The sequence below is a fragment of the Phacochoerus africanus genome, chromosome 15 (assembly GCF_016906955.1).
Source record: "Phacochoerus africanus isolate WHEZ1 chromosome 15, ROS_Pafr_v1, whole genome shotgun sequence".
NCBI lineage: Eukaryota > Metazoa > Chordata > Mammalia > Artiodactyla > Suidae > Phacochoerus > Phacochoerus africanus.
This window is the reverse complement of record NC_062558.1, coordinates 101,795,909-101,816,262: the sequence shown is the minus strand read 5'-3', so window position 1 is coordinate 101,816,262 and position 20,354 is coordinate 101,795,909. Positions and strand designations below refer to the sequence as shown.

Below are 20,354 nucleotides of genomic sequence, written 5' to 3'. Positions count from 1 at the left end.
CCCAAGCCATACATAGTGTCAACTGTCTTGTCCTTGGCCAGGCTGTCTGCTCCCCAGTGAACTGGGACAATGGTCTGTCTTGGGTCCTTGCATTATAGCCAGGTTACCACATATGGAAACTGCAGCAACTGTAGGCTACAAAGTGCCTAGGATGGGAAGGGAAGGAGGATAGATCTAGAATGAAAAATACTCCTAAAGCCTCCCCTCCCTGTCTCACTGAGTCATGCTCCCCAGACCAAATTTGCATTCTCCCATTCCCTTCTCTTGCCTTAATTCTTTCCTGAGACTCCTAGTCATTTCTGTGAATGGCCCCCTGAAGGGCACCACCCCATACAGTGACACGCCAGTAACAACTGGTCCCTGAATGCTCCAATGGCATGGTGGAGTCAAACTCAGCCTAGTACCACTTAAGTTTTGAAACTGAGATCCTAATTCTCTTGCCTAGAGACACCTGCACATTCATACATATCAGGACACACATGCACACACACACACACACACACATGCACATACACAAACAAGTGTATACACACACACACATACACACACTGATTTGTCTCCTATTTGAAATATTTCTGTTGTCAATCAGTCTTGACATTTCTGTTTGTCACCCACCAGTCCCACCCTCTGACCTTTCACAGGCTGATGGAAATGTTTTTGTACAGCATCAAATCAGATAAGTGGAGTCACTCCAGTTGATTTTTGTCCCATTGCCACAACCCTCTGAATGAGACAGAAAGAAATCATTAGATCGTTTACTGCCTCTGGCTCCATCATAAAAATAGGAGAGTGGGGTGAGAGATATATCTAGAATAGTAAGAGAGATAAATGAAGATCGAGAACCCATTTGGGCTGGACTTCAAATCAATTGAAAGTATGAAGCTGCTCCCAACTGTCAGATTGGTTGAACCCAGGCACGGTACTCACGGTACTGGGTCAGAGTGGGAGGAATGTGTGTTAGGTTCCGGTGGCCGTTATTACAGATTATCCCACCCTTGATGTGAGACAGAAATCCCCAAACAACAGAAATGTGTTCTCCTCTGTTCTGGAGGCTGGAAGTCCAAAATCAGCATGTTGGCAGGACCACGCTCCCTCTGAAGGCTGTACGGGAGAATCCATCCTTGCCTCTTCTGGCTTCTGGTGGGTCCTATGTCATTCAATTTGTGGCTGCATTACTCCTATCTCTGCCTCTTCTTCGCGTTGTTTTCCTTGTGTCTCCCTCTGTCTTCTACTTTCCTCTTATAAGGACACTGTCATAGTGTTTAGGGCTTGCCTTAAACCCAGGATGACCTCACTTCAAGATCTTTAACTTAATGAAAAATAAAAAATAGTGTCTTCACAGAGAGTGGGCTACATGCTGAGCACTGTACACATATCTTTTCTACTTCTCACAACAACCTTGCAACCCTGCAAATAGCCCTGGAAAGATGATATTATTAGTCCCACTTCACAGATGGAAAAACTGAGGCTTGGAAAAGTTGTCTAAAATTTCAGAGATAGAAACTTACAGATCTGACCAGGCTTATGCAGCATACCCCTGGACTGTCACATCCTTGTTGCCAACTCCATTCATTCATTCCACAAAACCTTTCTAGATGCTGAAAATACTGAGAACAAAGAACAAAACAAAAATCTCTGCTTGTTCAAAGTTAAAATTCTAATGGGAGAGACAGACAGGAAGCAAATATGTAAAATGTATAGTATTTTACATGGTAATATAGCTATAGAAAAATTATAAGGCTGTGTGTTTACTTTGTCAAAGATGTCAACTGTAACAAGACATTTTGGAGATAACTGGAAGATTTGAATATATACTGGTTTATGATACTGTTAGATTTGATAATGGCTGTGTTTCTAAAATACAAGTATTTATTTAAAGATACAGACTGAAGTGTTTACATATTATCTAAGGTTGCAAAAGTGTTGTGAATTATTGATATTGTATGATTCAATAATACATGAAGAATATACTTTAAAATTTTTACATATGTTTGAAAATTTCCATAATACAATGTTTTGAATAGGGATGGCAGATAAGACATGCAAAGGGTTTTGTAAGCCCCAATAGGTAAATCAGGGAAGGTCTCACTAAGAAGTTGACATTGGAGCAAAATTTGAATGAGGTGGGGGAGGGAGCTATATGGATTTCTGAGAAAGAACATTCCGGGCAGAAGTAGAAGCTAATACAGAGCCCTGAGTTGGGAGTATGGAATGGAAGAAGTGTACTGCGGGGAGCCAAGAAAACGCAGGGACTCAAAAAAAGGACATTGCTTGATGGCAGAAAAACCTGAAGGCAGGTTCCTAACCAAGGAAGGGAGCTCACCTGAACGGTACAAGCCGAAGGTGGGCCTCTGGTCAGGATGAAAGCCTGCCTGCACGGTACAAGCCGAGGGCAGGCCTCAGGTTACACAGCTCTCACTTTGATGTTGATGGGGAAGAATTGGGGCTTTCCTGGGAAAACAATTTCCTTGTTTGTGTTGGAGAACATGGGTTGTTTCTCTGGTGACCTAGTCTTTCCTGTTGTTTTATTTGTTACTCGGTTTTCCTCAGTCTTTCCTGATTATTTACTTATTATTCTTATTTTCCATTCTTATTTTCCTCTGGTGATTTGTGATTTAACAAAGTCACAACAATAATATAATAAGAATTTCATCCTGAAGGACTTTCCCCTATTTAAATCCAACTTAGTTAAAACATAGTGTTTATCTATTAACTAGTTATATAGTAAACTTTAGAGTTAGGATTTTAATGAGGTCCATAGAAGTTAGCCATATCTTATCCAAAAAACCTAGCTGTGAGTTTTGTCTTTGATTTTAAAAGCTTTTTAGTGATAGCTAGTTTAATTAAGTTGGTTTATATTTACTTACACTGTCTCCCTGCCATAATGCTTTGAAGACAAGCACCAGTCTACAAACAAAGTTTGTGAATGCCAAATTCTTGTGTTTTATGGCCTCTTCAAAGTACTCACTAAGTTAGTTAAGATGGAGATCTTAAAACAGGATGCATAGCTGCTATACCATGTAATAACCAATGTACTTTTAACACTGTGATGTAATCTGTAGTGAAAAACTGTCTATATAATCAACCACTGTTGCCAATAAAATTGGAGCAGTCCAGCGCCCTGAAAGAAGGGACAAAGGGGCTGTTTCTGTGTTGTACATTCGCCGACACCGCGTCCCTCTCCGATTGGGATGTATACTCCCTGGCCGCCGGAGCTGGCCTCCGGCAACAGTGTACTCCAAAGAAACTAGGCAAAACTACGATTAAGAAATCAAAATCTGATGACTGCTAGCTTCTCCTCAGCTTTATAGATATTAATAGATATTAATAGTATTTATTGTGTCTTAGGCAACAGAACATTTCGTATAGTATCATAATGCTAATTAAGTTGTGACATCATTTTGAGACCATTCAGATTGTAAAGAAAGAATGTTAAATATTTGAAGTGTAGACTTTATGAAGTTTTCAGAAGCCAAAAAACTTTGCACCTTTCCAAATGAGAAAAGGCCACTGAAGCAGTTTTCAGTTTCTAATAAGGAAATGTTACTTGCTATAACCTGCATAAAGTGCTCTCTAGGGTCCTTAATATTTTTAAAGGAATAAGTGGGTTTTGAGATTAAAATAATCACAATGGATTATCTGTAGCCTTGTTGATAGGTTCATTTCTTCCCATGACTTCATATGAAACTCCTGCTTTGGAGTTCCTAGCACCTAGGTCCCTGGCTGGCCTAAATTATAAGCTTCTTTCCAGTTCTTCCCAAATGCAAGCCAACCTTATGACACTTTGACTCCAAGCCCAGCAGCGAGTCCAACATGCTTCAGGGACTCAGCCATCTCTGCCAAGGAAAGCCTCAGATTTACAGTCTCCTCCAGTGAGAACGCACGGCTGTTTAGCTCTACCAAATAATACTTGCTACCTGTCTTTCAGTGAAATACTAAGTTGTGCCAGGCATCACCTAAAATGAATTAAGGAAGACATGCATCCTTCTTTTTTGGATAGAGAAGTGAGCTGTCTAGAGAATTTTATGCTTATTTGCAAGGGAGTATTGAAGTACTGAATGTGAAGTTCTTAGGAAGACATTAATAAGAAATGCTTAACCAATTTGTGTTTCCTCCTTCTGCTTTCCTTTCAGAAAAATGTTATCTTTCATCTTGTTGGGAATAAGGAGTACTAGAAACTAGAGGGGAAGGGTCTTTCTAGGTGACCAGATTTTCCTAGAGCGACCTAGGGTCTAGGAATAGTCTCAGAAGTTGGATGGGGGTGAAGGGAATATCCATGCTTGTACTTTTCCTGTGTTGAGTTCTTTGATCTAACAGGCAATATGTTCATTTATCCAAATGGATAATAACATTTGGAAAGAAAATATTTTCCAAAGCTACAGTTGAATTGTCGTCTTGCCAATATGTACCTTTAAGATTTCCCCAAAGAGGCAAATATTTGGGCTTCAGAAACCTCAGTGTCATTTGTACACATTTTCATGCAATCTTAAAGGATTATATGGTTGTCTCTAGAGAAGTTAACACTTGCGTTACCAAAGATTTCTTTGTCTAATATGTTGGCACCTTTAAACAATATTGAAAGAAGGATAAAATATTGATTAGAAAAAGAAAAATCCTTAAAGAGAAGCTATGTTAGATCTACAAGTTTTTTATTTCAAGAATTTTATCTTAATGGAATTACCATAGGTATATAACTGATATTGGTTTAAAAAATGGATATAATCTAAACATCCAACAAAAGGGATTTACTAGTAAAGTATTGTACCTCCAAATGACAAAATCATAAATGTACCCACTAAAAACTATTTTTTAAATATTGAATGACATAGAAAGATTTCCAATGTTAAGTGAGAATAAAATAGACAACCAAATAATGTATATAATATCAGCCCATTTTTTTGTAAAATTATGTATACAGAGGAGAATAGGGCTGGATGTATACACCCCAAAGCAGAAATTATGTTTAATCTATGTAATAACTAAAGTCATTAATAATAAGAAAATAAATTGAATTTATAGAAAGGAATTTACTATATGGGAAAAATGTAAAAAAAAAAAAAAAAACCAACACATTTATTGAGTACTATATGCCAGGCCTATTATAAGTGCTTTACACATATTATCTTGTCTAAACTTTCAAATAGGCTTAGTAGATACTACTAATTTTATTTTACAGATGAGAAAACTGAGGCATAAATAAGTTAAAAATGTTGGGAGTTCCCATCGTGGAACAGCAGAAACAAATCTGACTAGGAACCATGAGGTTGCAGGTTCGATCCCCGGTCTGGCTCAATGGGTTAAGGATCCGGCATTGCCATGAGCTGTAGTGTAGGCCGCAGATGCGGCTTGGATCCTGTGTTGCTATGGCTATGGCTGGCAGCTTTAGCTCTGACTGGACCCCTAATCTGGGAACCTCCGTATGCCACAGGTGTGGCCCTAAAAAGCAAAATAATAATAATAATAATAAATAATAAATGAAAAAAAAAAAGAAGTTAAAAATCTTGCCCAAGTTCTCATTTTCACAGCTAGCAAACTGTAGATACTGGCTTGAACTTGGGTGGTGTGACCCCAGAGTCTGCTCTCCTAACCACAATTTTGGACTTCCTCCTACATCCCTCTGCCAACATTGAGTGTAGAAAGATCATGTGAACATTATCTTGAACTTCCCCTTCTGAATCCATTGTTTATCTTGTTACATCCTGCCCTAAGAAGGGTGAGGATTATGAAATAGACTACATGAGCAGATTCCTCTGCCCTCCAGCTACTGGTTAGGTTTTATATATGGGGAAGGAGCATGGAGGGAGGGAGACAGTGACAGTAGAAGGTTTATTTCTCTGGTTCTCTCCCTGCTGAGAGGCTGTAGACTGTGTCACTCTACTGAAGGGGATACTGCTCCTTTCAAGAGGACTTCTATGAGACTCCTTCCTTCCATTTTCCGGTAACCATCTCATCTCTTTGGGCGTAGGGGTGGTTAACAGCTGTGCTATCATGTGATTCCCCTACCCAACAAGTGTCAAATAGTTCCTTTGTAAATCAGCTCTCTCAATCATCTCACTCCAATTTTTGTGTCCTTATTAGAGTCCTGACTGATACGAGTTGCAATTCCTCTTTTCAAAAAGCTGACATTGAGCATTTTGAGTACTCACCACATGAACAGGAAAGTTGAAGATAATATAAAAACACATCTTCTGTGGGATTAAGGTTGGTGGTTATAAACTAATATATTTTAAGTTTCATGTTCATAGCCACCTGCACCTTATTCTCCATTCCTTATTTCTCCTTTTTTAGACAGATTAGATTAGCTGTAGAGATGTCTGTGAAGCATTTCACATGGTGATCAGGATATAATCTTGCTCTTGTGATTATGTCAAAGTAATTCTCACTGCAGTTCTCAGAGCAGTTTACAGAGCTTGTGACACACATGGACATTGAGTCATAGAGCATTTTACAGATAGTTCTTCACCTGGAACATATTTATGGGATAATTAGATAGAACATCTTTAGAAACTGAGAAATAGAAAGTAGGAGTTCCTGTTGTGGCTTAGCAGGTTTGATCCCTGGCCTCACTTAGTGGATTAAGGACCTGGCATTGCTGCAAGCTATGGTGTAGGTTGCAGATGCAGCTCAGGTCTGGTGGTGGTGTTGTGGCTGTGGCATAGGCTGCAGCTGCAGCTCCAATTAGACTGACCCCTGGCCACGGAACTTCCTATGCCAAAGGTGCAGCCATAAAAAGGCAAAAAAAAAAAAAGAAAGAAAGAAAGAAAGAAAATAGAAACAGACAGACTTGAGTCAAAATGTCTGTATAGACTCTCCTTATCTTCTATTCAAGATAACAAAGCTATAACACAGTTTGTTCCCTGCTTTCTCAGTCCTCTAATGTTGAGGCCTTTCTCGTTAACTGTTGACTTATTTTACAAGTCAGAGGAGAACAGATATTTGAGTACTTGCAATTTAGGAGAAGCCAACAGAAAAGGTTTGTCTATGGTCAAGCACCACAGATGTGACCTGGTTAGTGTTCCACTCCCTTGAGGCATCTGCCTCCTTCTTTTGTGCCCCACATGATTGATGGTGATGACATACAAAAGTTTATATATATATACTATATATACTATGTATATAAAATATATATATATTTAAACTTTGCAGCAAGGAGAGATGTCTAGCAGAAGTATTCCACAGTAGCAAGGATACAAAAATTATCATGGCATAATGCAAGACCAGAGGCAATCTTTTGCTCTGTTCTAATATCTTGTTTATATTTTCTTAAGTTATAGCTCACAGAATGGATACCCTCACAGATGAAGGAAGCACTGTAACATGATAGAGGAAGTACCTGATTGGTTCCCATAGGCCTGCCCAGGAATACCTAACACAGTAACTCCGGCAGCCTCCCAGTGAAGGGGAGGAGGGGCATAAGAATCCATGGGGATTTGTACCATGTAGAAAGTGAAGCTCCTCAGCCTTACACATTCTTCACACTCGTTAAGAACATCTTGAAGGAACAAGCTGGTTTAATAGTTTAATCCACTGTATGCTATCGATCCGATGTTAATACTGAAATGGCCGTCAACCACTCGTTCATATCAGTTTCTGTTGCACATTGGCTGAGTCCTTTCGCTCTGTCATAAATGGAGCCTTGCCAACTTCATCTTTATCCTTTCTAAATGCTGTCCTTTCTCTATAAGATATTCTTATAGGACCTCTTTCTTAGCTGTCAAAAATGTTACCCTACCCTATTACAGAAGTTTTGTTTTTTTTTTTTAATTCCATGTTTGCTTCCCATTTTTTTTTTCATGAGTTTCAAAGATGTGGGTGTCATCATCGTGTTGGGAAATTCTGTGGGTCAGGCTTAGGATAGTGGGATTGTTGAAGGGCTTGCCAGTGTAAGATGGGACACTCCACCCATAGAATAGAGCATAAAAAATTGAGTATTTTAAGGTGAGTTAGTCCAAGTAGAGTAAGATAAAACAGAGATGCAGGAAGTTAGTAGATATCAAGGGCAATTGGGAGCAGAAGTGGCACCCCGAGAAGATAGGCCAATAGAAAATATCTAGACCAATGTACGGAGAGGAAAACATGAAAAATATAGGTGGGGGGAAGCATAAGAACTATGAACCTGCTAACAAGATCAATCACATGTTTACCTGGAGACCAAGAAGTAGAAGAGTTAAGATGAATCCATACTTTCCTTTATTGGAAATATACTATCCTTTTCTTGATCTATCTCAATTCTCAATTCCCTATTCAAAGTTCTTCCCTTCCTCCCTGAGATGGAGTCCAGCCACAGGAAGAAGAATGTGATCTGCTCTTTCTCCCTTTCCTTACTCTGCCCTACCCACCTACCCCAGTTCCTGCTGCTGGCTTCTCCAAGCTAGAGTCAGATGAGAAGCAGGAAAGGGAGATTTATTTTTTAATGTGATTGGTGCTGAGGAGGTACAAACCCTTTGTTTCCTGGATAGGCAAGCATACAATTGCTAGCCTCTCATTTAACACACATCATTGGACTGCGCTTTCAAAACAAAAATTAGAACACACCATCTGACAGCTGCAAACCATCAAGTAGACAATGAGGCATTAATTCAATGGGACTGGGTCTCTGGTGATCCTTTCCCTGGTGGCCTCAGTCCAGCCTTGGACTCTGTTCACAAGCTGTTCTCTTGGCCCCTCCATTCTCCATCTAGCACTTGTTGTGATCTCTCTTTCCTAGTCTGTCTGCTCATAGTCTAAGGCTCCTACAGACCCCATAATGAGCAGAGAATTGTGGAATCTCAACGTGTTTTTTTCCCGCCTGAATCACAGCTTTTCCAAGTGTGTCTTGATTTTTTTGTATCTCCATCATGCTCATGTTTTATCAGACTATCCCATCCTTTACAATCTTGTTATGCAAAGAGTGGACCACAGACCAGTGTAGTGATATCTCCTGGGTGCTTGTAAGGAAGTGCAGAGTCTCAGGCCTCACCCCAGACCTACTTGATCACAATCTGCATATTAACACACTTCTGATTCATATGAGGAATGAGGACCATGCTTTTCAAGATCCATTTCAGAGGTTCATTTCTATACTAAATATGTTTTTCATTTTCTTCTGGTAAATACCATTAAAACAATTCCAAACTCTTGGCTCACATTTCATAAGAAATCCTACTGGACTTCTGTCTAGTGTCTCTTCTCAATTGACCATCACTTTTTGGGAAGAAGACAGTATAAATTGGCAATTCCAAGCAAAACATCTTCAGTTACTGAGGTGACTTTAAAGTACGCTCACATGTCACCGTTGGCAGCTGAGACACCTTAAAGAGAAGAGGCAGTAAGAAATTCCATTGTCTTCGAGAATTTCTTCTCCCTTTTCTTCCTAGAATTGTTCTTCCCATGCAAGAGAGATGGGGTATTGGACTAATTTGGCTTCTGCTTTCCCTTACCTTCCTCCTAATCGTCCTCCATCACCACTAAGACTCCTTCAGTGAACTGTCCTAAGTGAAAGGCAAGCCCATTTGATCCAGCTGTATTTCTTTTCTTTCTTGTTTTTTTTTTTTTTTGTCTTTTTAGGGCCTCACCCATGGCATATGGAGGTTCCCAGGCTAGGGGTCAAATTGGAGCTGTAGCTGCTGGTCTATGCCATAGCCACAGCAATGCGGATCTGAGCCATGTCTGCAACCTACACCACAGCTCACAGCAACACCGGATCCTTAACCCACTGAGCAAGACCAGGAACTGAACCCGCAACCTCGTGGTTCCTAGTCGGATTCGTTAACCACTGCGCCACGATGGGAACTCCCAGGGTTTGTTTTATTTTTTTAACCATGAATCATTTTTAAAATGATAATTTGCTACAGAACTCCAATAGAAACTTATGGACTATAATGTGACAGGGGATAGAAGGCCCTGCAGACAAATTGTTTAAAGACATAAACACAATTTCATTGTTTTAAAATATCATATATATATATATATATATATATATATATATACTAGAGCAACCACAAACTCAATAATAACCAGTACTAAAACAAAGCAATAAGGAGTTTCCATTGTGGCACAGTGGGATTGCCAGTGTCTCTGCAGCACCAGGAGGCAGGTTTGATCCCCAGTCAAGCACAGTGAGTTAAAGGATCCAGCAGTGCTACAGCCGAAGCACAGGTCACAACTGCTGCTCAGATCTGATCCCTGGCCTGGTAACTCCGTATGCTGAAGGGTGGCCAAAAAAGAGAAAATAATAAAAATAATAAATAAATAAATAAAATTTCAAATCAGTAAAAGGCAAAGTTCTCACAAGGATTTATGTGGCCATACCTGATGGACTCCCCCATCTTGCCCTGACCCTGCCACCCTCTAAATCCCTACCTGGCATGCTCCCCTGCCCCAATATTGACATCGTGAGCTCCCCCATTTCCTTCAGGGCTTGACTCAATTGTCCCTTTGTCTGTGATAAAGTGAAAAGTGGCCTGCTGGAAGTTAAACTATTAAGGGAGAATGGACTAGAGCCCAGAAATAAAACCACATACCTGTGGCCAATTAATCTTTGACAAAGGAAACAAGAACATACAATGGAGAAAAGACAGTTTCTTCAACAAGTGGTGCTGGGAAAACTGGACAGCTTGCATGTAAAACAATGAGATTAGAGTGTTTCCTCACTCCATATAAAAAAATAAACTCAAAATGGATTAAAGACCTAAATGTGAGACCTGAAACTGTAAAACTCCTAGAAGAGAACATAAGCAGAATATCTTTTCGCATAAGTCGTAGAGATATATATATATATTTGGATCTGTCTCCTATGGGAAAGGAAACAAAAGCAAAAAATTTTTAAATGGGGCATAATTATACCTAAAAGCTTTTGTACAGCAAAGGACATCACTGACAAAATAAAAAGACAGCCTATGGAATAGGGGAAAATATTTACAAATAATATGACTGACAGGGTTGTGTTGCCTTTCTCCTGAAAAGCTTTCAGTGGCCTCTTATTTGGGTCAGAAGAAATAGCAGAGGCTTACAACTGGCCCCCAAGGCACCCCACTACTTCTAGGACCTCATGTTCTACTACTCTCCATCACCCCCTTTCTGTTCCAGTCACAATGACCAGTACTAAACCCCACTAAAAATACTGCTGCCTCAGGGCCTTTGCATGTGCTTCTCTCATCTCAGAATGATCCTTCCCCAGTAGCCACATGACTCAATCACCTCCTTTTTGTTTGTTCTCAAATATCACTTCGTCAGAGTCCTTTCTTGATTAGCTTGTACTGTAGAATCCTCCTTCATTATCCTTCTACTGTTTCATTCTTCATTGCACTTTCCATTATCTCATTTTTATCTTTACTCACAGTGTCTCTCCCCATTAGAATGCAAGCAGAAGAGGACTCCTGTTTGGCTGCTATATCCCTAGCGTCTTAATAATGCTAGGTGTTTTAGTAATAAAAATAAAATGTACGGCAAAATTCTTTGTCTCAGGCATAATGCTAAGCGCTTTATTCGGAGAATGTAATTTCTTTTCATTTGTAGAGCTTATTGCTCTGTGCCAGGCAGATGGGGTGATGGCCCAGGGGCAGAGCTGTAGGCAGCCACTAGGAACGAGGCGGCCTGCAGGTGGAGCTGTTGACCCGCCGGGCGCCGCTCCTCTGGGGCCCGCCCAAGGCGCATGCTCCGCGTCAGCTGCCGGTGGGCTCGGAAGCTGCCGCACTTCCTGGAGGCGGGCTGCTCTGATTGGGGGCGGGAGAGCCTGAGTCGTAGGAGAGTGCGGGCCCCGGCGTCCTGCTGTCCCCGCCCCCTCCAGGTCCCGTGTCAGTGCTCCGACCCTGCGGCTCTGGACAGCGGCTGGGGAAGACAGCTCCAGGTGAGTTCTGCCCGGGCTGCGCTGCCAGGTGCAGGGCCTCCGGCCTCCCTCCACCGGCTCTGAGGGCAGAGCCCCGCACCTCTCCCGGGTGCTCAGTCCCGCCGCCCCAGAGGACCTTCTGCGTTGGTCCTCGGCGAGTCTTGCATGGAGCACTGCGGTTGTTTCTTCTGCCAGCGGTGGCCCGAGGCATCTCCCATTGACCCAGGAGTCGAGGGCTCTCTTGAAGTTGCCCACCCTTCCCCGGGCGCCCTTTGATTTCCCGAGCCGGCGCGGTCGCGCTCGTGACGCTGCCCATAGCCCCCATAGACCCCGGGCTGCATCGACACCCAGCATTTCTGATTCCTATCTCTCCTCCTTCCTCCTCGTCCTTTGCTTCTGTTAGCTTCTATAGGCAGCCTGCCCACCCTTGTAGTTACAAAGGAGTGGTCGGGAATGGTTTGATACTGGTCCTGGCGAAAGTTTCGGCGATCTATTTAACCAGTTAGCATTTTGCTTCTAATACTTAACCTGGGCGAGCCTGTTTCCTGTAAAAGGGCTTAACGGTACTGCCTAGAGGTGGTAAAGGCGTAATTGACATGCGAAGTCGGAAGCGCTGCCAGCGGTGTCTGGCTTAAACTGGAGCTGAAATTATTAGTGTTGTGATTATTAGCTAAAAGACAAGCTGCTTTGGAACTTTTCTTCAGCCACTGAACTCTGGACCGCAGCAGTCCCATTTTTTCAAAATGTGTTGTGCATCTACACTAGGTCCTGGTGGTTCAGAGTTGACTCAGACACTGGCTGTACCCCGGGCTGGGGTAAAATGAAGACAGACTAGCACTTACAGTAGAAAAAGAATTGAGATAAAGTTGCCCAGCAAAGCATACTGAATCCAGCTTGGAGGGGGCTTTTTCTCTTTTAAACCTCTCAGTCATCATTCTTATGATAATCACTTGACTGCTAGGTTGAGAAACTTCCTAGTGTTTTGTTGGAAGAAAAAAATCAACTGGGTGACATTTCTGATTGAGTAGCTTCAGCACTTACCTCTGGAGCTTCCTCTGGACAGTTGGGCTGCAAGTCCTGGAGGAAATAGCTACTGCCAGAGGCTTCAGTGTTTCAAATTATGGTTACAACCTTTCATTTTTCCTTTTCTGTCTACTCCTTATTTCCTAGTAATCATGGGCTTTTGGCAGGTTGTATTTATTTATTTATTTTTGTGATTTTAGGACCACACCTGCAGCATATGGAAGTTCCCAGGCCAGAGGTTGAATCAGAGCTGTAGCTGCCAGCCTATACCACAGCCACAGCAACGCTAGATCCGAGCCATGTCTGTGAACTAGGCCACAGCTCATAGCAACGGCAGATCTTTAACCCACTGAGCAAGGCCAGGGATAGAACCTGCAATCTCACGGTTCCTAGTGGGATTTGTTTCCGCTGTGCCACAACAGGAACTCCTGGCAGGTTGTCTTTATGATAAAAAGTACCCTGGAACTATACTGCCCTTCCCAACCACCATATGGAAATACAAACATGTGAGTAGACACGTGGGCTTGCTTTGTCAATACAAACTCAAGATAACATCCCTTCTATCTAGAAATTCGGGGTTCATCACTGTTGGGAGAAATCACTCCAGCACCAGAAGGAGTTGCACTGACAGAAGAGTCAGTTCACTTTTGCAGTCTTCTGAGAACCAGTTTCTTAAGACTTGTGGAATACTCAAGTTTAAGACAAGACAAGTCTTAGAAACATCTGTATTGTATTATACACAATAGTGAGGCATATTTAGAGTGTACAGTTACATAAGTTTTGATATGTATACACCAGTGAAACTGTGATATATATGTTCGATACAGATAACCTATCCATCACCCTCAAAAGATTCCTTGTGCATTGGGTGTCCCATTGTAGTGCTTACCTCCTGCCCCTTATCTCCCCAGGCAGCCATCGGTCTGCTTTCTGTCATTGTAGATTAGGTTGCATTTTCTAGAGTTTTATAGAAATGGAATCATTTATTTATTTGGTCTGGCTTCTTTCACTCACTGTAAGTATTTTGAGATTTATCTGTATTATTTTATGCACATTCTTTTTACTGCTGAGTAGTGTATTTGTTTCATGATATATTGACCCATTCACCCATTTGGGGCATTTGAGTTTTTCCATACAGTGCTGTTATAAACATTTTTATACAAGTCTTTGTATGGGTATACACACATGCAGCTTTTAACAGGATTTTATTTATTTATTTATTTATGTACTTATTTGGTCTTTTGTCTTTTCCAGGGCCACAGTCACAGCATATGAAGGTTTCCAGGATAGGGGTGCAATTGGAGCTGTAGCTGCCAGCCTTCACCACAGCCACAGCAATGCAGGATGTTAGCCATGTCTGTGAACTACGCCACAGCTCATGACAACGCCGGATCCTTAACCCACTGAGTGAGGCCAGGGATTGAACCCCCAACCTCATGGTTCCTAGTCAGATTTGTTTGCACCACTCCACAACGGAAACTCCTATTTATTTATTTTTTAATGTGGGAGGCCTGGGCTGTGGTCCCAGCTTTGCCTCTAACCATCTGGGTGTCCTTGGAAGAGTTGATTCATTTTGCCTTTAACATCCATCCCCAAGGTCTTTGCTGCACTTTGCTTTTGTGCCATCACTGCCAGAAACTAGATGGTCTTCATTGATGACTGGAGGGTCTCAGAAGCAGAGAGGGATGGTCTTCTTTCACTCTGTTTCTCCTGCACGCTCTCCTTTTCATTTCATACTTATTTCCTTGGCTGCCAAATTTGAATCCTAATGTGTAATTGTGTAGAAGAAGGGAAGTGAATAGCTAGTGGGAGCAAGAGCTCGAAATAGCTGAACTTAAAAATATTTAAATCAAAATTAGAGGGCAAAGGTGGGAGATGAACAGGCTCCAGACTTTTGAGGCTCTTCCTTTTTCTCAACCTGTTCTCTTCTGAGTCCTCTCTTCTGTTACTTCTCTGGGAACATTATGTTTAACCTGGTGGTAAGGAGGCGAGTGGGAGTTCTGGGCTCCGAATGTCACATATTAACTGGGGGTGGCCAATGGGAGGTTTCATGGTAAAAAAGAATTACTCATTTCTTTTTCTTTTTTTTTTTTTTTGTCTTTTTGCCATTTCTTGGGCCGCTCCCATGGCATATGGAGGTTCCCAGGCTAGGGGTTGAATCAGAGCTATAGCCGCCAGCCTACGCCAGAGCCACAGCAACGCAGGATCCGAGCCGCATCTGCAACCTACACCACAGCTCACGGCAACGCCGGATCCTTAACCCACGGAGCAAGGGCAGGGATGGAACCCGAAACCTCATGGGTCCTAGTCGGATTCGTTAACCGCTGTGCCACAACGGGAACTCCACTTTTTTGTTGTTGTTTTTTTCGTTTGTTTGTTTTGTTTTGAGAGTTGCTCATTTGTGGCTTGAGTCTGAACTTAAACCTGGTTCAGAATCAGAATTTTATATGGGAGATTTATCTGCAGCATAACTTCGTGTAGTAAAATTCAGGCAAATAATGACAAACTGTTTTATACAGAATGGGAATGTGGCTCTTGGGTTTGGTGGTCTGTTTGGTCCTTGGACCCCTGCATTCTGAGGCATCCAGAGGAAAGCCGGCACCTGTGGATCCTGAAATAAATATGAATGTGGTAAGTTTCTCAAAGTCACTGCTTTTAAAATGCATCTGTGGTAAATGTTCATTATTTTCTGAAATCCAGTTATGTAGCTGCATGGAGCCACAAACTATGGAACTATTCTCTTTATATCTCATTGTGTTTTTTGTGTTCTCTGAATCTTAGGTTCAGTTTAATAAAGTGTCAGGACTTTGGAAGAATGTTAATACTGAAAGCATTGAACAAGGACAAGAATTAACAGTGTCCATAGTTCAATAACAAAAATCAAAGTATCTGACAACATTTTTTTTAGTGCAAATAAGGAAAAATAATCCCTTGAGTAAGCAAACATTTCAGAGTTATTAATCTTAAGTAAATAGTTAAATTTGGAGATAGCTCATTTAAGCATAAAATATCAAGAAAGTGCAGATTACTAAAGAAAACAGCGGCTTTTAAACAGGTGATGCAGTGACACAATTGAAGATTCAGTCAGGCTTGGAGACAGATAAATTTATAGTCAGCCAAGAGAGTGTGATCTGATATCAGAGTCTTAAGATTAAGTTTTATTTCATGCCCCAAATCTTTTCTAAGTTTTTAAAATTAAAAGCATTTTCTCTTTTTTTCCTATAAGAATGTTGAACTTAAATTCTTTCAGGTATTGATGGTAGAGAGAATAATAAGTGCTTATTAACTTTAAGTCCTCTGGATAATTGAGTTATCCCTATGCTACTGAGTTTATGATTAACAATTGCCCTGTAGATTAAGAGGCACAAACTACCATACATAAAATAAATAAGTTACCAGAAGTTCCTGTTGTGGCTCGGTGGTAACGAACCCAACTAGTATCCATGAGGATTTGGATTCAATCCCTGGCATCACTCGGTGGGTTAAGAATCTGGCTTTGCCGGCCCTAAAAAAGAAAAATAAATAAACTACAAGGATGGATTGTACAACACAGGGAATATAACCAATATTCTATAAGATCTATATTTGGAATTAACCTTTAAAAATTGAAACTTATGTAATATTATACATCAGCCTCAGTAAAACCAAAAGAAAACAACTGCCACATGAGTCTTTCCATATGGAAAGATCATAATTCCTTACTTTTTCTTCCTCCCCGTTTTACTGAGATATAACAATACATATTGTATTAGTTTAAGGTATACAAAATACTGATTTGCTATATGTATTTATTGTGAAATGATCACCACAATTATTTTATCTTTTCTTGTTCAACTCTTCGCTGACATTCTCCTGCAGTTTTATTAGTCCATTGATTAGCACTTTTATTAATAGAGTAATACTAACAGTATTAACAGATTAATACTTTTTATGCTTCATTTCCCAGGATGGGGCCTCTTAAAACAGTAGATTACAATATTAGCTGGCATATTTAGAAAAGAAAGAAATAGGGAGTTCCCGTCGTGGCGCAGTGATTAACGAATCTGACTAGGAACGATGAGGTTGTGGGTTCGGTCCCTGCCCTTGCTCATGGGTTAAGTATCCCGCGTTGCCGTGAGCTGTGGTGTAGGTTGCAGATGCGGCTCGGATCCCATATTGCTGTGGCTGTGGTGTAGGCCAGCGGCTACAGCTCCAATTTGACCCCTAGTCTGGGAACCTCCATATGCCGCGGGAGCGGCCCAAAGAAATAGCAAAAAGACAAAAAAAAAAAGAAAGAAAAGAAAAAAGAAAGAAAAGAAAAGAAAGAAAGAAACATTTGTGCCTGGGAGCCAGGGTGGAAACAAAGAGGTCCAAAGGTATAGTAAACTAAGACACACATGGTGTAGAATGTACTACAACAGTGAGAGCAGGATTAAACTAAACATCTGTGAGTAGAACACATGAGTAGAACAAGTGGAGGACTTACTCTTGTGTTGGGATGTTGCACTAGATTGCGCAGCCTAAGATTTCAATAACAGTTGATTTCCTCAGTAAAACCTGGAGAGTGTCATTGACCCTTTGCCTTCTCCTTTGCTCCACAGAGTGAAATTATCTCTCACTGGGGATATCCTAGTGAGGAGCACTTTGTCGTGACAGCAGATGGATATATTCTGTGCCTTAACCGAATTCCTCATGGGAGGAAGAGCCACTCTGACAAAGGTATGGGTGTTTTCTGTGGTGAGATAAGAAAGCTCTGAAAATTTAACTGAATTTCTGGAATTTGGCTGGTATTTATGTCAGAAACCAAGTTCAAATTTTACTTGAGAACATTGAAATTGGATTATTTTTAGACCAAAGTACCAAAAGTGTTCCATTTGTGCAAACTATGTAAAAAACACTTCTTTTAAAGAAGCAAAGATAGGGAGTTCCCACTGTGGCTCAGCGGTTAATGAACCCAGCAGGCATCCATGAGGATGCATGTTTAATTCCCTGGCCTGGGCCTCGCTCAATGAGTTGGGGATTCAGCGTTGCCATGAGCTGTGGTGTAGGACACAGACATGGCTGGGGTCCCGTGTTGCTATGGCTCTGGTGTAGGCCAGTGGCTGCAGCTCCAATTCAGCCCCTAGCCTGGAAACCTCCATAGGCCGAGGTACAGCCCTAAAGAAAAAGCGGGAGGGATTGGGAGCTTGGCGTCAACAGATGCAAACTATTGCTCCTGGAATGGATTTACAATGAGAGCCTGCTGTGTAGCACTGAGAACTATGTCTAGATACTTAGAACGCAACATGACAATGGGAGAAAAAATTATGTGTACATGTATGTGTGACTGGGTCCCCATGCTGTACAGTGGAAAAAAAAGTGTGTTGGGGGAAATAACAATAAAAAATAAATTAAAAAAAAAAAGACAAAAAGACCAAAAAAAAAAAAGAAGAAGTAAGGATAGGAGTCATCTAATTTCATAATTTGCTTAAAGATTCAAAGGTCAGGTTTGTTTGAGCAGATGCTAAAATCTCTGGTTTCTTTCTTCTTCTTTTTTTTTCTTTCTCTTTTTAGGGCCACCCTCTCTTCCCTAACCATGTTTTCTTTTTTCTTTTGTCTTTTTGCCTTTTCTAGGGTCACTTCCTGCGGCATATGGAGGTTCCCAGGCTAGGGGTCAAATCGGAGCTGTAGCTGCCAGCCTATACCATAGCCACAACAATACCGGATCCAGACCGCATCTGCAACCTACACCACAGCTCACGGCAGCAGTGAATCCTTAACCTATTAATCGAGGTCAGGGATTAAACCTACATCCTCATAGATACTAGTCAGGTTCGTTTCTGCTTAACCATGATGAGAATGCCAAATCTCCAGTTTCTTTCTTATAAGGAAGGATTTTATTTAATAAAATGTTTTGAGCATTAAGTAGATAGCTTTTGTTGTTTGAAAATGACTTAATTTTTTCGAATAGGTAATGTATATATTCACAGAGTTCAAAAATCAAAGAGGATTAAAAGATGGCAGTGAAATACCTCCCTCCCATCTCATTCTCAGCTCCCAGTTTTTTATGTGTCCTTCCAAAATCTGTTTATTTTGAATTTATCTCTTAAAAAAATCTCTTCAGAAACAAATACAAACATAGATGATTATTTTTCCCTGCTTCCCTTTTTAATCTAAAATGTGGCATATAATGCACATTCATTTGCTCCTTGAATTTTTTACTTAATATTTTGGAGATTTTTCCATACAATATGGAGAGTACTTCATCATTCATCTCTAGTGCTACGTGGTATTCCACTGTGGAACTGTGTCATGATTTATTTAACAAGTGTCCTATTAATGGGCATTTGGACTCTTTTTGGTCTTCTGTTAACAAATATTAACAGTATGTGTACAAGTCTATTTATGTGATTTTGATTACTTTAAAATTGCTTGTTCTGACAATTACTCTCATTAGGAATATATGAAAGATAGCTTCGGCTTAAAATGTATACATATTTTTCTCTTTTTCATAATTTGAGCAAAACTTTGGTTTCCTAAGCAGATTGAGACATTTCTAGATAGATAGATAGCCTACTGGAAATTGTTAAACAGATATCAGAATAAGGATCTGATCTTTAGTCCAGTCATCTCTCCAGATATAGCTTATTTTATTTTTTGGCTGTACCTGCAGCACCTAGAAGTTCCCAGGTCAGGGACTGAACCCATGTCGCAGTTGTGACCTGCAGCACAACTGTGGCAACATCTGATCCTTGACCTGCTGTGTCACAAAGGAACATCCTATATATTTTTTAATGTTTTCTGTTTTTAGAAACTTTATTTGGGAAACTTAGGTGAGATTATGCTAGTTGGATAACTGTCTCTTCTTCAGTTAAATTTTTATGTGACTAGAAGGGCCTTCTTTGCTTTGATTCCTTCACAAATTATTCAAAGCAAACTTAAAAGCCCTCTGTGTTAATGTGGGCTTTGTATCATTACCTGTTTCTCTTTTAATATAACCTGATTTATCTATGTTTTTCTCCTAAATTCTAGCTATAATGGGGCTTTTGGTAATGCTTAAGTGGTCCAGACAGCCAGTGCTCTTTGTGAAATTTACTTTCTAACTCTTGAGAGTTTTATGATTTACAGATCTTCTTAAAAGCATGTTACAAAGTGAGTAGTGAATTACAGTGAGGGCTTCTATTTTTAATTCTGCTCAAGACACACAAAACATTTTATTTCGAAGTGAACATATGATCTTGATTTCAATTCCTTTTTTTTTTTTTTTTGTCTTTTTGCTATTTCTTTGGGCCGCTTCTGCGGCATATGGAGGTTCCCAGGCTAGGGGTCTAATCAGAGCTGTAGCCACCAGCCTACGTCAGAGCCACAGCAACGCGTGATCCGAGCCGCATCTGCGACCTATACCACAGCTCACAGCAACGCCGGATCATTAACCCACTGAGCAAGGGCAGGGACCGAACCCGCAACCTCATGGTTCCTAGTCGGATTCGTTAACCACTGCGCCACGATGGGAACTCCCAATTCCTTTTTTAAAAAAAGGAACTGTGTGCTGACTTCAGATCCCATA

At 40.8% G+C, this 20,354-nt stretch overlaps 1 protein-coding gene across 2 annotated transcripts in view; it reads left to right on the top strand.

Moving 5' to 3' along the window:
• Positions 1 to 20,354, top strand: part of LIPA (lipase A, lysosomal acid type) — a 119,115-nt gene that overhangs the window by 73,106 nt on the left and 25,655 nt on the right. The window contains exons 1-3 of one of the 2 annotated variants that reach the window (XM_047761124.1): positions 11,650 to 11,827; positions 15,349 to 15,460; positions 17,410 to 17,527. In XM_047761124.1, coding sequence (XP_047617080.1) covers positions 15,350 to 15,460; positions 17,410 to 17,527 — 229 coding nt within the window. In that variant the 5' untranslated portion in view covers positions 11,650 to 11,827; position 15,349. Of the gene's footprint in view, positions 1 to 11,649; positions 11,828 to 15,348; positions 15,461 to 17,409; positions 17,528 to 20,354 lie in introns of those variants that run through there. The other variant, XM_047761123.1, reaches the window with a different exon arrangement.